The 17,936-nt window shown below is 58.7% G+C and overlaps 1 protein-coding gene across 36 annotated transcripts in view; it reads left to right on the forward strand.

Annotated features, from left to right (window-relative positions):
* MACF1 (microtubule actin crosslinking factor 1) overlaps positions 1-17,936 on the forward strand; it is a 138,511-nt gene that overhangs the window by 36,280 nt on the left and 84,295 nt on the right. For 15 of the 36 annotated variants that reach the window (XM_038161069.1, XM_038161066.1, XM_038161061.1 and 12 more), the window contains exons 1-17: positions 5,647-6,783; positions 9,350-9,516; positions 10,118-10,230; positions 10,323-10,429; positions 10,788-10,907; positions 11,013-11,108; positions 11,329-11,456; positions 11,552-11,645; positions 12,329-12,483; positions 13,029-13,305; positions 13,710-13,838; positions 14,065-14,142; positions 14,270-14,431; positions 14,976-15,080; positions 15,601-15,696; positions 16,020-16,145; positions 17,234-17,239. In XM_038161069.1, the coding sequence (XP_038016997.1) occupies positions 5,797-6,783; positions 9,350-9,516; positions 10,118-10,230; positions 10,323-10,429; positions 10,788-10,907; positions 11,013-11,108; positions 11,329-11,456; positions 11,552-11,645; positions 12,329-12,483; positions 13,029-13,305; positions 13,710-13,838; positions 14,065-14,142; positions 14,270-14,431; positions 14,976-15,080; positions 15,601-15,696; positions 16,020-16,145; positions 17,234-17,239 (2,946 nt within the window). In that variant the 5' untranslated portion in view covers positions 5,647-5,796. Of the gene's footprint in view, positions 1-164; positions 264-1,879; positions 1,958-3,348; positions 3,442-5,646; positions 6,784-9,349; positions 9,517-10,117; positions 10,231-10,322; positions 10,430-10,787; positions 10,908-11,012; positions 11,109-11,328; positions 11,457-11,551; positions 11,646-12,328; positions 12,484-13,028; positions 13,306-13,709; positions 13,839-14,064; positions 14,143-14,269; positions 14,432-14,975; positions 15,081-15,600; positions 15,697-16,019; positions 16,146-17,233; positions 17,240-17,936 lie in introns of those variants that run through there. The other 21 variants (XM_038161078.1, XM_038161097.1, XM_038161099.1 and 18 more) reach the window with 6 other exon arrangements.

Raw genomic sequence — 17,936 nt, forward strand, 5'->3', positions numbered from 1 at the left:
TCCAGTGTTGGAACCCGGGGCGTGCTGGAGACCCAGCCGCCTTCACCCCGTGCTGTTGCTGTCTTTTTTTTTTTTTTTTTCTTTTTGTTTCTCCTCGTGCCCGGGTGTCACATTTTGGTTTCCATCCTGCGTCCCTGCCGTGCCACCCTCCCCGTCCTCCTTAGCCTGTAGAGCCACCAGCTCAGTGGAGCCTTCGCCTGGTGACAGCGCCGGCCTGGTGCCGTGCCAGCAGCGAGGAGGAGGAAGATGATGATGATGAAGAAGTAGGTCGAGCCTGTCCCAGCCACGGCAGCGGCTCCCTGGCAGTGCCACCAGATCATCCAGTGCCATCCAACCCAGCAGGGTTTGGGATGAAACCCTCCCCAGGGTGCTGTGCTGGAGCAGGAATGTGTTCCCAGGCTCTGGATTGTCTGTGTGAGCGCTGCAGGGTCAGCCTGCAGGCAGGACACGCCACCCACCCGCTGTGACAGCATGTGTCCCCTCCACGGGGCGGGAGGGGACAGGGGCGGCTCCCGCACGCTGCTCGGGGCCGCTCTGAGGGCTGCACACCTGGCACTGCATGGACAGGCTCTGGGCACGGGCACCTTCTGGGATCCTGCATGGGACTGGGGTGGGAGCGAGCACGGCACAGCCCCAGGTGAGGCTCAGACCCCAAAATGTGCCCAGGTGTGTTTTTTAGCCCCTGTGCTCGGGGTGACAATGTGCTTGTGCAGTGTCACCTCCCTGGAGAGGGCTGTGGCACCTTCCTGGTGGTCCCCTGCAGCCCTGGAGGTGCTCCTCTTGGCAGGGACAGATTTTCTCCTTGTCAGGGACAGCTCTTCTCCTTGGCAGGGGCAGATTTTCCCCCTGCAGTGACAGATTTTCCCCTTGCAGTGACAGATTTTCCCTTTGTCAGGGGCAGATTTTCCCCTTCCAGTGACAGCTTTTCCCCTTGCAAAGACAACTCTTCCTTGCTGACAGGGCTCTTCCCTTCAGGCTGGAGCAGGAAGGTGACTCGGAGCACTTGGGGTGTCCCAGCAGTTCAGAACGTGGCTCTGGGGTGTGTCCCCCCACCATGGCTGGAATGAGTTGGTCTTTAAGGTCCTTCCCAACCCGAAGCTCCTGTGATTCCATGAACATCCTGGTGTTTCCTCGTCTTGAGGCTGGGATTTGCTTTTTGGGTGTTGCTCCTCCTGCTCCTGCTGATTCCATGCCACCCATCCCCTTTCCCTGGCCGTGGCTCAGCTGATGGAACCCTCTGGAAATCCCTCAGCTTCAGCAGGGATGGGCAAGGCCCAGGGTGTCTCCTGTGCCCCTTCCCAAGGGGTTCAGAGGTACCTGGGGCAGCAGCCCCTGCCATGTGTGGGAAGAGCTGGAGGGGCTGGTGCTGAGGTCAGGGTTCCTCTGCCATCAGTGGGGACCTGCAGTCCTGAATCCCCCTGTCCTGAGCCCCCTGTCCTGAGTCCCCTGTCCTGAGTCCTCCTGTCCTGCCTCTGCTTCCACCTGGACAAACTGGACTCTGTCCCTGTTTGAGGCCACCTCTTTGCTGAGCCCTCTTCCCAGCTTGTCTGGCTGTCCCTGAGCTGGGCAAGATCCTGCCCTGGGACCTCAGAGGCTGAGCCAGGCCTGCACACAGACCCTCGGGGCCTCAGCAGAGGTCTGGATCTCAGCATCTTCCCACCTCCATCTCCCAGCAGAGCATTTTAACCTCCTTCCAGCAGGATTGTGCGTAGCACTGACCTTATTTACTCCAGAACAAGGTAGAGCAGGACGTGTGGGGGCACGGGGGGGTCACAGCAGCACGCTGACACCTCCCGGGGGGGTCACTGTGCATGTGGGGTGCTGCCAGCCCAGCCCAGCCCCACGAGCCTGACCTAAAACTGCTGCCTGTGTCTTGCAGCCACGTGAGAAGGGGCGGATGCGCTTCCACCGCCTGCAGAACGTGCAGATTGCCCTGGATTTCCTGAAGCAGCGACAGGTGAGGGCTGATAAAAGCTCATCCAGCAGAGCTGGGTGGTTTTGTGCATTCTTTGTCTTGTCTGAGGCTTTGGAAGGAGTCGAGAAGCAGCCTGTGCTGGGGTGTGCCCGTCTCTGTGGCGCTGATGGAGGACGGATTGCAGGGGGATTTTCCCCGTGGGTGTTGTGCCTTGGGGAACCACCCCTGCACACAAAAACCACTGTGAAAGAGGGACCTGACCCCAGCTCTGAGGAGGGCTTGGCAGATGTCACTTCTGCACCCCAGAAAGGCTCCCCTGGGGCTCCCTGGCGGATCCCTGCTGTGGGGGTGTGCGGCTGTGGCACGCCTGTGCCTTCCCACCAACTCTGGGGACATGTGGCAGCTGGCTCTGCCCAGCCCACACAGCCTTGACCTCGGGGCTGGCACTCCTCTGGGTATCAGCATGGGTTTATAATCCGGTTTTTGGAGGACGGGCTCTCTCCAGCGGGCTTTTGGGAGCTGCTGGCTCCTCAGTGCCTGAGAGCAGCCGGGCTGCACAGCCCTGGGCAGATCCCGCCCGGAGCCATGGGATGCATCCCGAGACTCGTTGGCTCTGCAGGTGGAACCCCCACAGCCCCAGGGGCTGGGTGTCCTGTTCTGCCTGTTGGGTCGGGTTCTCCCCACTGTGATGCTCCCAGATATGCCAAGGTGATGATGATGAGGGTGATAAATGCAACCAGTTCATGCTGAAGCAGAGACTTTTCTCCCTCGCTGCTGGCCTGAGGGCATGGAATAAATTTGAGCACATTCCCTACTCCAGGGAGGGTGAGCTGCTTCCAGCCCCCCTCCTCCTCCTCCTCAGCTCCTTGATAGAGACATTTTGCCGAGGGCTCTGGGGAACTTGTTTCTCCACTTGGATGAAACAGCTTTTTCCTTTGAAGTGTGGTGGCCTTGCTGGGATCTTACCCCAGACTCTCCTGCCGGGGAATGATCCGTGGGGTCCCGTGGAGTGCTGGGGAGAGGGGACTCCCCAGGGGAGGAGCGAGGGTGTTCCTGCCTTCATTAGAGCTGGGTTTTGAGCCCAGGCTGGAGCTAAAGCTTGGTCATCCCCTTTTTGCCGTGGTCTGTAGCTGTTCAATTATGCACCAGCACTCAGGGCTTCGGGGACGCTGCTCCGTGAGCTGAGGTAAAGCCATTAAGTGCTGGGAAAGCACTTCAGGATGGAGAGCGCTGGAAACATGGAAAAATCCTCCCTGAGCCAGGAGATGAGGTGGCATCTCTGCCTCTTTGGGAAGCGCTGGGATCTTCCTGTGTGCCTGCTCCTCACTGGAGTGCCCGGGGTGGCCCTGGGGACAGCATGGTGGGGGGACGTGTCCCCCTGCTCTCCAGGTGAGACTGACGGGCAACTTTAACCCCGTTTGCCTTTTTTCCAGGTGAAACTGGTGAATATCCGCAATGATGACATCACGGATGGCAACCCCAAGCTCACCCTGGGGCTCATCTGGACCATCATCCTCCACTTCCAGGTAGGATTTTCTTGCCTGAGGACGCGGGGCGGGCGTCGGGAGCGCGTTGTCTCTCCGGGGCAGTGGAATCCTTGTTTTCTGCATTTTCCATGGAGATGTCAGCACGTGGATGGGTCTGGAGGTTCACGGCAGTGTCATGGAGACCGTGCCGGGAGAGCAACAGCCTCCTTCTTGTCATTTGCATAATGAAATCATTAATGATGGGTTGTGTGCCGCGTTGTTGGCCGTGCCTGTTTGCTCAGCTGGAGTCTCTGGAGGAGAAGAGTAAATTTGGAAGGGGCCAGGGCTTTTATGCCAAGGCACCCTTGGCCCTTTGGGTGGTCGGTGCAGCCACAGAAGTTCTCACTGGGATGGAACGTGTCAGCTGGGTGACAGCACAGGGATGGGAGAAGTGCCCTGACCTGGGACTGTCTCCAGCAATTGTGTGCTAGAGATGCTGTTGGAAGAGCGAGTTTTGGGTCTTTGGTAGCTTCAAATGATCCAGTTGTAGCTCTGATGGCTTCAGGGGGTGACGTGTGGCCATCAGTGCGTTGGCATTTGGGGTTTGCTGGGCAGTGCTGCTGTCAGCAGCTCGTTGGCCACGTGGCACCAGCTCTGTGGGCCCGAGCCCATGGGATTTGCTGTGTCCCAGCTCCCTGCCTTATCCCTGCTGGCACCTTCCAGGCAGGACTAGCGCTGGCTGCGAGACTCGTAAGGAAGATTGCACTGGAAGATTGTATTTTTTGGAGGACGGGCAGTGCCTCGGGGAGAGGCTTTTGGGGGCAGCATGGGGCTGAGCTGGGTGTGAGGCTGCTGACGAGGCTCTTTGGGCCTGGGAAGCAGCCGGGGTCAGGCTCTGGATGCTGATGAGTCACTGTCATCTCAGCGGGGCCCTGCCTGTGGCATCTTGTCCCTGCTGTCCTTGTGGTCAACCAGCCCTGGTGCATCCTCTGTTGCAGGAGAGGGACATCACGAGGTCCTGGGTCCCCTCCACGCCTGGCTGGGAGGGGACACTGCCACCCCGGCGTGGGGGACAGGGTGGGTGACACGGGAGCAGGGCGGGTGCTGGCGAGCCTGCGTGTCCTGCTCCCGCTGCACTAACGGGATTTTTTCTGGGCTTGTGGCTCCATTGTGAACCTCTTAATCTCCCTCAGTGTCCCAGTGCTGCTGCCTGGGGGCAGGCGGCAGGGACAGCCCCGGGAGAGGTTTGGGGTGGGATGGTGCTGGTGTGGAGCTCAGGCTCTGCCAGCTCTGGTGTGGTGATGGGGAGGGGGGTCCCCCGGCGCCCTGGGGGCTTTTCCCATGCCCTGGGACCTCTTGTGGTCGCTGGTTTCCCTTAGTCATCTTCTGGATTGCTCCCTGTTGAGCGTTTCCCCGTTGAGCATTTCCTCACTGGATGTTTCCCTGCTTTCTGGGGCTGAGCTCAGTCCCCCCCCCCATCTTTATGCCCCCTGCTCCCCCAATTTTTGTCTCAACCCCCCTTTTGGCCCGTGTTACCCTACCCTGGTCCCTCGGAGCCGGCAGGCAGAGCTGGGGTGCTCCATGCTCCTCAAACCCCTGCCCTGGGAGGCGTTTGGGGCAGGAGCCACAGGAGAGGGGCAGGACTGGGGCCGGGCCGGGCTGGGCAGCATCGCGCTCCCGTTCCTGCTGGGACCCCCTGGCCGCGGCTCCCTGGAGCGACGCTGGGTCCCCAGGGCACCTGTGTGCCCCGAGCTGGGTCCCCAGGACACCTGTGTGCCCCGAGCTGGGTGAGCCTGGCAGCAGCGTGAGCACACGAGTTGGGCTCTTGGGGCTCCCGCAATTAAGAATTAAGGAGCAAACCTTCCGAACTGGAGAGAAGCAGCCCTGCGGAGCCGGCTGGCGAGCATGCAGAGTCACTCTGACTCCTCCCTGCTTTTTTTTTTTTTTTTTTTTTTCCCTTCCCATTTCTCTCCCACCCCTTCCTTTATTCTACCTTTGCCAACCTTCCTTAGGTTTTGTGTTTTATCCCCGTCTTCCCCAGCCTCTCCCACTCCCCTCCTCGCTCCGCTGCCTGATTCCTGCTCCCTGTTTGTGTTGGCAAGGGCCGTGCTCCAATTACCTCATATTTGGAGAGAAGGACGCCGCAGCCAATCCCCGCTCCCTCTGCTTTTAGGTCAAGTGATTTCTGAACTGCAGTGAGATGCTTTGAATTTGTCTTCTCGCAGCGCCCAGGCTGTAAGATGGCTGTCTGGAGCGGCGGCGGTGGCGGCAGGGCTGGCGGGAGGGGACAGCGGCGAGGGGCAGTCGGCGGAGCGCTGCTCGCCGGGCGTTTGATCCGATGAAGCCCGGCTCGGGATTTATTCGGGAGCCGGCGACTCGCTCAGCCGCCTTCCTGCCGGCGCCGAGCAGGAGGAGATGGGGAATTCGCTGGGCTGCGTTAAAGAGCAGAAGGAAAAAGCCGCGGGGAAGGCACCGCTGTCTCCCAAAAAAAGGGTGCGCTTCAAACGGAGGCGGAGAGGGAAGAGGAGAGCGATGCCGGAGGCGGCCCCGCAGGAGGAGCCCCCGGCGCTGGAGGTGGCCGAGGATGAGGAGGCGCCCGAGTGGAAGGCAGCCCCTGGGCAGGAGGGAGGAGAGGAGCCCCTCGGCAGCCGGCCCGGCGGCGGGGACCCCGATCCGGCGGCGCTGCCCCCCGGCATCATCGTGCAGGTGAAGGAGCGCTTCCAGGGGGAGCTGCAGAAAGCGCGCCTGGTGCTGGAGCCGCAGCGGCCGGGTGTGGCGGGAGCTTCCCGGGAGGAAGGCACCACCGTCATCGCCCGCCTGCTGGAGAACCCGGCCGAGAAGGACTGCGAGAAGGCGGTGAGCCGGCTGGTCGAGCTGCAGAGGAGCGGCAGCTGCCGGGCGGTGCTGCTGCCGCTGCGGGCAGGGACCGATGGCCGTGCCGGGACGCTCCTGTCCCCGGCCGGCGCCGTGTCCGGCCGGGAGGCAGCGCCCAGGAGGGAGCCGGAGGCCGGCAGCGCCCTGGATGCCTGGGGGAAAGGAGGCAGCGACGATCCCAGCTCCAGCGCCGCCTGGACGTGCTCCTCCGCAGCAGAGCCGGGCACCGTGTCCGAGCTGTCCACGCCGTCCCCGATGGTGGATCAGCCGGAAAACCCCGGCGCGGGGAGAAGCTCGGGGCTGCCGTCGGCCGGGGCCGGGGAGGGAGATGGTCCCGGGCTGCCGGCTTCCCGCAGCCCCTCGTCCTTCAGCGGCAGCGCGGCCCGGAGCTCCTCGGGGTACGGCAGCGACCGGCCGGCCAAGGGCACAGGAGCTGGTGGGACCACGGTGTCACCCTCTGATGGTGGCCTCAGGCTCGCTGTGGAGGGCCGGGCTTGGAGGGGGAGCTCGGGGACGGCCGGAGCAATGGTCAGTGTGTGAGTGTGCCCAAGCCCCCTTTCCGGAGCGGGGTGGGGGGACCTGGCTCAGTGGATCCCAAACCCTGGTGGCTCCTGGGCATGGTCATGTCGGCAAAGGGCAGCCTCGTGCTGAGCACGGGTGGCAGGATGCTGGAGAAGAAAGATCCTGAAGCTTTTCCACTCCAGCATCTCCACTGGGGAAGTATCCCTTGGGGACTGACCTGTCCTGTCCCCTGCTCCTGGCACAGTCAGGCTGGGAGTGACAGCCCCTGGATGCAGTGGGTGCGGCTGGTGGCTGCTGTCACCACTGCCACTCGTGCCCTCAGGGTGTGAATTTGGGGTGTCCCCTTCCTGCTGCCCGTGCAGGATGGATGGCAGGAGGGTGAACACGGAGACGTGGGGGCTCCGCCTGCTCTGAGGGGTCTCCAGGAGGAGCACAAGGGGATGGTGCTGTGTTTTGGAGCCTGTTGCTGTTTGCTGGTCACTCTTTTGGGGGTGACAGCGTGGGCAAAGGTGCCCTTGGGTCTGGTCAAGCTGTGCGTGCCCCAGGACAATCCTGTGCTTCGAGGGGTTGTGGCCCTGATCCTTTGCCAGGTTGGGACCAGTGTCACAGCCACCATGTGGCCTTCAGCATCCTGCCACCAGTTGCTTGATGCACAGAGCTGATGCTGGAAGGGTTTGGCCCCAAGTCCTGCGAGTTTCCAGTCTCTTTTCTTGCTGGTGCCTCCCTAAATCTTTGTCCTGTCACAGACACGTGAAGAAAGGAGGGTGGAGCTGGTGCCGCACCCTGCACCTCCATAAGCACATCTCTAGGAGAGTTTCCTTTTGGGATGCTCTCAGGGAACAGGCCCAGTGGTCGGAGAGCCCCAGTGCTGTGTCAGGGATTAAAAATAAAGGATTTATCAGATCTGGGTGCTGTGAGGTGCCCCTGGATGGGCAGCACTGCTGGAGAGCCCGGGTGGGGCACAGCTGGAGGGTGGGTTCGCAGAAGGGTTCATTCTGCTCTTAATTAAGCACCATCAGGTTATTAATAAAGGGGTGCTGAGCAGAGGGAGCTTTGTGGGTCCTCCCTTGCTCCCTGCAGGTGTGGAGGGTCCCATCCTGCATCCTGCTGCTCACCCAGGACATCATCCCATCCATCCTGGCTCTGCCACCAGGTTCTGCCTCCCGACATCCCTGGGGAAAGCCAGCCCCGGGGCTGGAGGAGTTAAAGGCAGCTCCGGCAGTGTGGCAGCAGCTGACAAAGAGCAGTTTTATGTGTGATGAGCGTATCAGGCTGGAGAGGGAGGTGAGCTGCAGCATACCAATTACACCGGCAGCATCCGCCCCGCCGCCGGCGGGAGAGACGATAATCCCGCAGGTCCCTGTCTCCTGCCTGCAAAGGGATGTCTGACAGCCGGGACCTGAGCGCTGCCAGCACCCAGCTCAGCGTGTTTTGGGGAGGGATTTGGGTGTTTTCAGGGCTGGGTGCTGGCACACCTGCTCCCTGCAGTGCTGGGAGGAGGAATCCAGGGGGCAAACAGCCTGCGCTGCCTTTCCGTGGGCACCCTGGAAAATCCCAGCGGCTCCCATCCTCCCCTTTGTCCTGCCCTTAATTAAGGGGAGGTAATTGTACTAAGTGGGGAGCCGGAGAGGGGAGGGTGAGGAGGAAGCAGTGCCAGTCAGGAATATGCTGGCATGCGGGGACACGTGCGTGGTGTCACGTGCCAGTCTGGGATTCGCAGCCAGTCCTGTCTGAGGGGTCCGTGACTGTCGCTGTCTTTTGTTGGGAACTGGGTCACAGCACCCCCTGCCACCAACACCCCCTGCCACCAGCCAGCACCCTTTTCCCCCAGCGTGGAGCTGCTCCATGGCTGGAGGTCAGGAAGAAACCTCCTCTCCAAGTGTTTTCCTGCTTGTTAAGTTGGTATTTTTTACAACGGGGTGCTCCAGGTGGAGCTCCCCTGCCACACCTGCAGCCCCAACAAGAGATATTGGTGGTGGTCCCTTCTCCTTGCCCACCCTGGGTGCTGCTGGGTGGCAGTGACCATTCCAGGAGCCCCTGGTGTCCACGGGTGCTGGGGCTCCTGGTGGTGGGTGCTGGGCAGGGGCAGTGAGGGTACAGGAGGGTGCACGGCCTGCTTGGAGCAGGGAGAGGCAGGAAAGGACCTGCCTGGAGCCTCCTCTCTCCAGGACATTGTGTTCCCAGCGAGGTGTGTCCCGTCTGTGGGGACAGGGATGGTGCAGAGGGAGTGGCTCTGGTGGTTGTTGGGAGCTGGGGTTTGGTGGTGTCAGCTCGTGTCCCAGCTGGGCTGGGCTGTGTGGCCAAGCAGCACCTGGTGGCCCTGTGAAATGGGGTTAGAAAATGTCTGGCCCTGCCTGCTTGGATGTCCAGCCTGCCCAAACCACACTGTGCAGGTCTTGTAACCCCTTCCCAAGTTCCTCAGCCGTGGTGTCCCCTCTCCCCGTTGGTGACCACAAGTTGCCTCCTGCCCTTTCTGGTAGCCAGGTCTGGGGCGAGTTCACAGAAACTGGATGTGCCTGGAGGAGGTTTCCCTGCTCCTGCATCCTCCCATGGCTGTGCTGCTTCCTTGCAGATCTCTGACATCTACATCAGTGGCGAGCTGGGGGATATGTCAGCCAAGGAGAAGCTCCTGCTGTGGACACAGAAGGTGACAGCAGGTTACATCGGGTTGAAGTGCACCAACTTCTCCTCCTGCTGGAGCGATGGCAAGATGTTCAACGCCCTCATCCACAGATACAGGTAGGCAGGAAGCAGCAGTGGGGGTGGGAGGAGGGATGAGGATCTCCCAGGGGTCTCTGCCCACCACTGGGGTCAGTGATGGGCTGGAGTGCTTGGAGATGTGGGTGAGGCTGGCAGGGAGCAATGTCTTTTTTACCTGGAGTTCTCTCTTCTGCCGGGTAGCTGTGGTGAGGGGGGATGCTTGGAATGAGCAAAAGATACATCAGGTTGCAGGAAAAAAAGTCTTAATGAGGTTGGAGAGAGAGGCAGAAAAGAAAAGCTTTAAAACTCGTGAGTGCTGCAGTGCTGCCCTTTTGCTCTCCATGAACAGCAGCACTTCCATCCACGCTTTTATCCAAGGATCTCGGAGGTCTCCCAAGCAGCAGTTAAACCTCTCTTGGTTCCTTCTTCCCCAGCTGGCACCAAGAGGTTTTCCTTTGCAGCCTGAACCCCCTTTCCTAAGGGGATGATAAGTCCTGCAGCCCAGGTCCCCTTGGACAGCCCCCGCCCTGGGACAGGGGCTCAGACCACCCCTGGGAGCCACCCGTGGCAGCAGTGCCCACCCAGGGTGCTCTGCCCCGGCCTCCTGGTGCTGGTTGTGACTCTGGGGCGTGTCTTGCAGGCCAGATCTGGTGGACATGGAGAGGGTGCAGATCCAGAGTAACCGGGAGAACCTGGAGCAGGCGTTCGAGATCGCCGAGCGCCTGGGGGTCACACGGCTGCTGGATGCTGAAGGTGGGTGCCCAGGGCGTGAGACCAGTGCAGGGACATGCCAGCCTCTCTCCTCACTCCCTTTCCTCACTGCCTTTCTGCTTCTCTCCTGCCAGACGTGGACGTTCCCTCCCCAGATGAGAAATCTGTGATAACTTACGTGTCTTCAATCTACGATGCCTTTCCCAAAGTCCCCGAGGGAGGAGAAGGGATCAGCGCCATCGTAAGCACTGCTGAGGGCTGGGAGCTGGGACAGGGCTGGGCTGGGGGCTCTGGGTAGGGTTTGGGAAAGGGGCTGTTCCCTGTGGAAGAGGGCTGAGGAGAGGGAGGAAGTCCCCGTTAAGTCCCGTGACCTTCTGGGGTGTCTGTAAGGCCACAGCACTGCCCAGGCTCTGCAGGAAAAAAAGCTGAGCTTAGAGAGAGCAGCTGGCAAGGAGGATCCTCCTCCTGTGTGTACCTGGGATGGCATCACAGCAGGAAGGCCCTGGCACACGATCCAGCCTGTAGCTGGTCCCTGGCACCTCAGTTCCCTCTGTGATTTGCCCACCAGCAGTGCTTGCAAAGACACTCTTGCCCCACAGGAGGTGGATTCGAGGTGGCTGGAGTACCAGACCCGTGTGGAGTCCCTCATCTCGTGGATCAAGCAGCACACGATACTCATGTCAGACAAATCCTTCCCCCAGAACCCCGTAGAGCTAAAGGTAGGTCCTGGACAAGGTCCCTCCTCAGTGTGTCCTGTGTCCAGTGCTGAGGGATGGGTGGTGGCGTTCCCCAGGGTGGTTCCTGATGAGCCTTTCTCATCCCAGGCACTTTATAACCAGTACATACACTTCAAAGAAACTGAAATCCCAGCGAAAGAGCAGGAGAAAGGACAGATAGAGGAGCTCTACAAACTGCTAGAGGTAAGGATCGTGGCTGCCCAGAGGCTGGTAGGTGGGAATGCTGTGCTTTTTTAGCAAGACTGAGCTGTGCTCAGTTCAGGTTCATTTTGGAGTGGAGAAGTGGGAATACCCCTCAGGATAAACGAGGCAGCGAGCAGCAGGAGCCCCTCTTCCCTCGCTGGAATCCCCAGCCAGCTCAAGGCAGAGGTGGGAAATGCCATTCTGCTGCTGTTTCCTCCAGGTTTGGATTGAATTTGGGCGCATCAAGTTGCCCCAGGGCTACCACCCCAACGATGTGGAGGAGGAGTGGGGCAAGCTCATCATTGAGATGCTGGAGCGCGAGAAGCTCCTGCGGCCGGCGGTGGAGAGGTGGGTGCTGTGCCCCTGGCAGGGACATCCTCTGCTCCTTCCTCTGGCCACAGGGACATCCAAAACCCCTCTCTCACCTCCCTCTGTCATTCCAGGCTGGAATTGCTGCTACAAATCGCTAACAAAATCCAGAATGGTGCTCTGAGCTGTGAAGAAAAGCTCACCCTGGCGAAGAACACGCTACAGGCTGTGAGTGGGGAGTGGGGTTTCCCCCTCCTGGTTTTATTGATTTATTTCTTTTCCTACTCTTGTTTTGTACCCATCTCCTCTCGTCTCTTCTGCCTGAGGTGATGGGTTCCTCTGGAATCTTTTCCTTTCTTTTCTGCCCTTGAGCCTGTCCCAGAGGTGCTGTAGGGGAGGTGGCAGATATTTGGTGATCCCCTTGAAGACAGGGGGATGGGGAATGGTCTTTGGGAACACAGCAAATAGGGCTGGACATCTGCAGGGGTGCTGGTGTGGAGGAGACCAGCACTTCTGGAGCAGCTTGTTGAATATTTTTTGTTGTTTAATGAGGCTCAAAACACCCAAAATCTGTTTTGTTTGCCTGGCAGAAAGGACTCAGTGGCAGACCCTGGGTAGGGAGCAGGGCTCTGAAGAGATTTTATTTGCTATGGGAGAAAGAGATGTTGGTTGAAAGGGTTGGGAGCTAAAAAGGGTGATCCCATCTATTCCTGGAAGCTCTCAGTTCACCTCCAGAAGCTTTTCTGAAGGGGCTGTCCTGGGTGTGGTGTGGAGGGATGGATTCATGCTCTGCTCCAGCTAAGCTTGTGGATCCAAAGGCGTTTCCAGTCTCCAAGCTGGTTTACTGTGGGGGTCTCCCCACCCCTCCTGGGCTGAGAGGACTCGTCCCTGAGTGTCCCGTGTCCCCTCAGGATGCTGCTCACCTGGAGTCGGGCCAGCCGGTGCAGTACGAGTCGGACGTGGTGATGTACCTGCAGGAGAGCGAGGGGCTCGTGCGCCAGCTCCAGGTGGACGTGCAGATCCTCCGCGACGAGAACTACTACCAGCTGGAGGAGCTGGTGTTCAGGTGACCCTGGAGAAGCTTCCTCAGGGGCTGCACATCTGCTCCGGGTGGGGCAAGGAGGAGGGAGCACCCGTCCATCTCCTTACCTCATTTATGGTCTCCTCCAGCCACATCTCATCAGCTCTTGGAGATTTATATCACACCCGAGATAGCTCAGCCACCTTAGAAGGAATAAAATCAGCGGGGTGGCTTCTGTGGCAGTGTTGGAAACAGAAAAATTTTAATAAAAGGCTAAATAACAAAAGTCTTTACGGAGAAAACCCGAGCCAGGTGTGAGAGGTTCTTGCTCCTGGTGAAACACCTCACAAAAGCGATTAGTTCCTTTGTTCTCTTCTTTTTCTAGTAAATTGCTCAGGTGGGACTTTTTGGCTCCTGTCCAATTGGCCATCCTTGAGTTTGAGGTGAAGCCCCCCAGGTCCTATGAGGTGTCTTTTTTCCTAATTGAGGAGAGAAACTTCTGGGCTTTTTTCCTTTTGAAGGAGGCAAAGGACAGTTTTGTCACTCCATCAACATTCCTGTACTTACCCTCTCCTTGCTTGCTTCCCCAGGATCATGAGGCTGCAGGACGAGCTGGTGACACTGAGGCTGGAGTGCACCAACCTGTACAGGAAGGGCCACTTCTCCACCCTGGAGCTGGTGCCCACGTCCACACTGACCACGACGCACTTGAAGGGCGAGTCCCTGACCAAGGGGCTCCACACCTCCTCGGCCTCCTGGTTCAGGAAGCCGATGACCAGGACAGAGCTGGTGGCCATCTCCTCCTCTGAAGATGAAGGCAGCCTCCGCTTCGTCTACGAGCTGCTGGCCTGGGTGGAGGAGATGCAGGTGAGTGCTGGGCCAGACCTCCTGCCTGTGCTCAGGCTGATGTGGGAAGCTGCCCCAGGCCTTTCCCTGCCTTTATCTGTGAACAGTTGCTTTGATGGTTTGTTTTTTGGAGATCTGAGGCTCCTGTCTGGAGCTGGGTTTTCTCTCTTGTGGTCCTGCTGGCCAGTGGGGATCAGAGGAGCCTTTCAAAGCTGGAAGCAGATCTGTGCTGATGCAGCCTCTTGGTCTTATGTGGGTGGGAAGCTTGTGTAGGCTGTCCCAGAAATATTCAGAGTTGGAGCACCGGCTTAGGATCTTCCACCAAGCCTGGGAGGTGTTTGTTCCCTCTGGGGTGACCTGGGAGGATTCCTGGTGTCCCTTTGAGAGCAGGATGAGCAGTGCTGACCTGAACCTCTTGGTTTCAGATGAGACTGGAGCGGGCAGAGTGGGGCACGGACCTGCCAAGCGTGGAATCCCAGCTGGAGACCCAGAGGCACATCCATGCCAGCGTGGAGGACCTGGGCTCCAGCGTGAAGGAGGCCAGGATGTATGAGGTATGGTGGGGGACACCAGGCATGGCCCCACATGGGGAATGAGGGCATTGGGATCAGCTTTTGTGGGATTTTTAAGGATGGAGCTTCTGAGTTGATGCAGTGCTGCCCTGAGCCATCCTCTCCACCCTCCCCTTCCTCAGGCAGAGCTGTGGAGAAAGATTTGGGGGTGGGGTTCTGGGCGATGCTGCCCTGTGATGGGTAACAGGAGCATTTCTGATCCCTTCAGGGTAAAATGTCTCCGAATTTCCGCGCCAGCTACACGGAGACGCTGGGCAAGCTGGAGACTCAGTACTGCAAACTGATGGTGAGTGGGCTCCCAGCAGTGCCCGGGGAGCCTGGGGGCCCTCCCTGCTCCCAGGCTGGGGAGAGGGGGAAAAACCCACCAGCTACAGAGCGGGGAGGAGGAATGATAAACCATTCTTGGTGTCCAGGAAACCTCGAGCTTCAGGCTGAGGCACCTGCAGAGCCTGCATGGATTCGTGTCCCGGGCCACTGCTGAGCTGATCTGGCTGAATGAGAAGGAGGAGGAGGAGCTGGCCTACGACTGGAGTGACAACAACCCCAACATTGCAGCCAAGAAGAATTACTTCTCAGTGAGTGCTGGGAGGGCAGGTGCTGCTTTTGGTCCTCTGTGGAGCCTTCAGCTCCTGACAGACCCAAAATCCTGAGGCTGGATGCTCCCTCCCAGCTCCCTGAGCTTGTTGTGCCTGAACAGAGCTGATGGAAGCTCTCCCCAGAGCAGAAAGTGAAATGAAAGCGTGTGTTCAATTGAATTGCGATCAAAAAGGCATCAAAAGATGTGTTTTTAGCATTATTTTGGAGCTCAAGGCATCTTGAACTAGCGGGGGTGAGGGGGGTAAGTCTGAGCCTAGGAGCAAAATTGATTCCTCTTTACAGCAGTACAAACAAATTCCCATCTTTCCACGATCACTGTGAGGAGCTGAAGAGGTCCCTGGGCAGGTTTCCAGTGCCCGTTGGCACACAGGAGGCAGATTCCTGTTGGGAATGGGGCTGTGGTGCCGTGCTGGCTTCCCTGGCATCCACTGGTACCTCCTTTAGAACTTCCACGCTGTGTTAGTTGGACACATGGTCTGAGTGAGGTCTTGGAGCTGAGAGTTGGGCTTTTCCCTCCTGCAGGAGCTGACGGCAGAGCTGGAAGAGAAGCAGGACATCTTCCGTTCCCTCCAGGACACGGCAGAGCTGCTCTCCCTGGAGAACCACCCAGCCAAGCAAACCGTGGAGGTGAGCAGGAACCTGGCAGAGCTCAGGGGTCCAATCACCTCAGCTGGAATCGGGAGACTCACTGCCCCACCCCACAGTGCCTGGCGACGTGTTTCATGGTGGCAGGACATCAGTGCAGTGGTAGAGCTTTTTAATTTTGGGAAGTGGCCATTCCCAAATAATCGCCACCTCACCTTAGGACACCAACACACACAGAGCATGAGCCTTTCCCACAGAGAGGTGAGGCAGGGAATGGCCTTGGCTGCCCTGGGGTCATCCAGGCTTCCAGGGACACTGTGGTGGTGAAGCAAAGGGCCGTGGGAACCTTTTCCATGGGGTAACATCAAAGCTGTTCCTGCCTCTGGCATCGTGGGTGACATGGGGACACTGAGACAGGGCCTGCCATCTCCTGTGTCCAAACTCTCCTGGCTGCAGCCAGATTTTGGTCATTTCTGTCCTTCCCTCAGGCTCCTGTGTCCTTGCTGTGCCCCTCCTGGCTGTGAGTGCCCTTTTCCAGTGCCCTTTTCTGTGTTTCCCACAGGCCTACAGCGCTGCTGTGCACACCCAGTGGCAGTGGATCAAGCAGCTCTGCCTGTGCGTGGAGCAGCACGTGAAGGAGAACGCTGCCTATTTCCAGGTATTTGGGGCCCAATTCCCTCAGTCCCATCCGCTGAATCCCGCTCCATGAGCTCCTCACACTGCTGTTGTCCTTGAGGGAGAGGGAAGAAGGGATTTTTTCCCTCTGGAATATCTGTTAGCTGCTCCCTGGGCACTGCTAGGGGAAAAAGGGATCAACTTCCCTGTAGTTCTGCTCATCCACCCGGGACGATCCTGCCCTTGCAGCCCTAAAGCCAGAGCAGCGTCAGGAGCTGCTGGCTGAGCCCTTGGGGTGCTCCTTGCCTGCCTTCAGGCTGCTCAGGGGTCTTCTCTGGGTCCCTGTGACCCTTTTTGCCTTGGCAGTTCTTCAGCGACGCCCGGGAGTCGGAGACGTACCTGCGGAACCTGCAGGACTCCATCAAAAGGAAATATTCCTGCGACCACAACACGAGCCTGACACGGCTGGAGGACCTCCTGCAGGACTCCATGGTGGGTTCTCTGACACCCCACCACCCTGCAGCGTTGCCTGGGACACCTCTTTCCTCCCCAGGGAGAACGGAGCTCTTTATCCCCACAGTTTGGTGGCATGTGGTTGGTGTTCCGCCTCAGGCTGTGATTTGATTTCCCTTGGAGCTGCTGAATGAGCTGTGGGCTGTGGTGGCCCCAGCTGTGTGGTGTAGCTGGAGTTGGTCACTGTCATTTAGAGGCACCGTCTGACCTCTCTGTGTCCTCGGGGTGAGCAGCGGGCAGCCTGTGCTGGCTGTGCCAGGTCACAGCCTGACGTGTGAGCTGCTCCTGCTCCATCCTGCTCGGGTCCTGCTGACAAAGGCAGGGCCTCTAGGATGCTCCTGCTTCTGCTTTGGAGCTGGTGGAGAAATGCCTGCTCTTTATCCAGCCCAAATCCTGTGTTAATCCATCCTGCTGCAGGGGGCAGAGCCAGGGCAGCCTGGCTGTGCCAGGGGCTGATCTCTGAGCACGTGGCCTGGCTTAGCTGAGCAGAGCAGAGCCCAGGCCGTGGCACTGGCACCTCCTTGCCTGATTCGGCCTGAAAAAAACCAACCTGAAAACAACCCCCAAGGAGCAAAGCATCAGCTGGTGTTTGACACCAGGGTCAGGGGAGGATTTGGGCTCCGGCTGGAGTGCTGAGCTGTGGTGGCAGGGCCAGGAGGTGACACTGAGCGTGTGGAGGCAGGTGGTCACCAAGAAGTGCACAGCAGGGTGTCCCCAGTGGCACTGGGGTGCCCTTACTGGGGGTGATGGGTTCATCAGCCCTGTCTTCTCTCCTGGAGGCCTGGGGGCTCCCCCATCTTCTCTGTCACGGTCTCGGGGTTCTCCTGGCCTGTCTCTGGTGCTGCCAGGACCTGGAGCAGCCAGGCTGGCTCCTGGGGTCTGTGTTTGGGAGCCCTGGCACATCAGGGGTCTGGCAGATGCTATCTGGGGTGGGAGAGGCTGTTCTGGGCAGCCAGAGAGTGGCCACAAACCCAGGACTGGGGCAGCTGCCCTGAGCTCAGCTATATTACTCTTTCTTACCTAATAAGTTAAAGTTGTATTTCTTCCAATCATGCTCCCTGGGACAGGCACAGGTAGTTTATTTAATCATTTATTCTTTTCTTTTAATTTTCTTTAATTTTACTTTTTTTTAACCATTAAATTCTCCTCCACTGTCGTAGCACACTAACCAACCCCAGAGTACCAAGCATGAGGGAGAACCTTTTCTGGGATCCTTTTTTTTGTTATTTTGAAACCTTTGCCACAGCCAGCAGGGGCTGAGCTGTCACCACTCACACGAGCTGCCAGTGTTGTGATCTGCACACGTCTCCACGGTGCCAGAGGCTGTTCCAGGGGAGCTCTGCCACCATTCCCCCCGGGTTGGTGCCATCACCACACCCAGCAGGGATTTGTAGGAACAAAATTTCCTCCAGCTGGCAGATTTCTGCCCAAAGCCGGCGGCCTGTGCGATCGCTCCACCCCGAGCCCCTTCTCCTGAGATGTTTGATCCCCATAATTCATCATCTCCCATTCCAGCCATTGGTTTAAACACCCCTTCATCCTTTGCTTTAGGGAAGGGAGCATGCTTCCCTGGGCCCTCCTGCAGGCAGCTAAACATCCCCAGCTTTGGGCTGGACATTGTCCTGCTCTCGGCCCCTCACAGCTCCTGGGACTTTGTTTTGGTGGATGTTGTGTTCTCTTTTTTATTTTTTTTTTATTTTTTGCCCCTTTTGAAAGAAAACATTTTCTTGTCCTACCAGCCAGAGAGGCAGAGGTGTGCATGTGGCTTTG

Source organism: Motacilla alba, chromosome 23 (genome assembly GCF_015832195.1).
Source record: "Motacilla alba alba isolate MOTALB_02 chromosome 23, Motacilla_alba_V1.0_pri, whole genome shotgun sequence".
Classification (NCBI taxonomy): domain Eukaryota; kingdom Metazoa; phylum Chordata; class Aves; order Passeriformes; family Motacillidae; genus Motacilla; species Motacilla alba.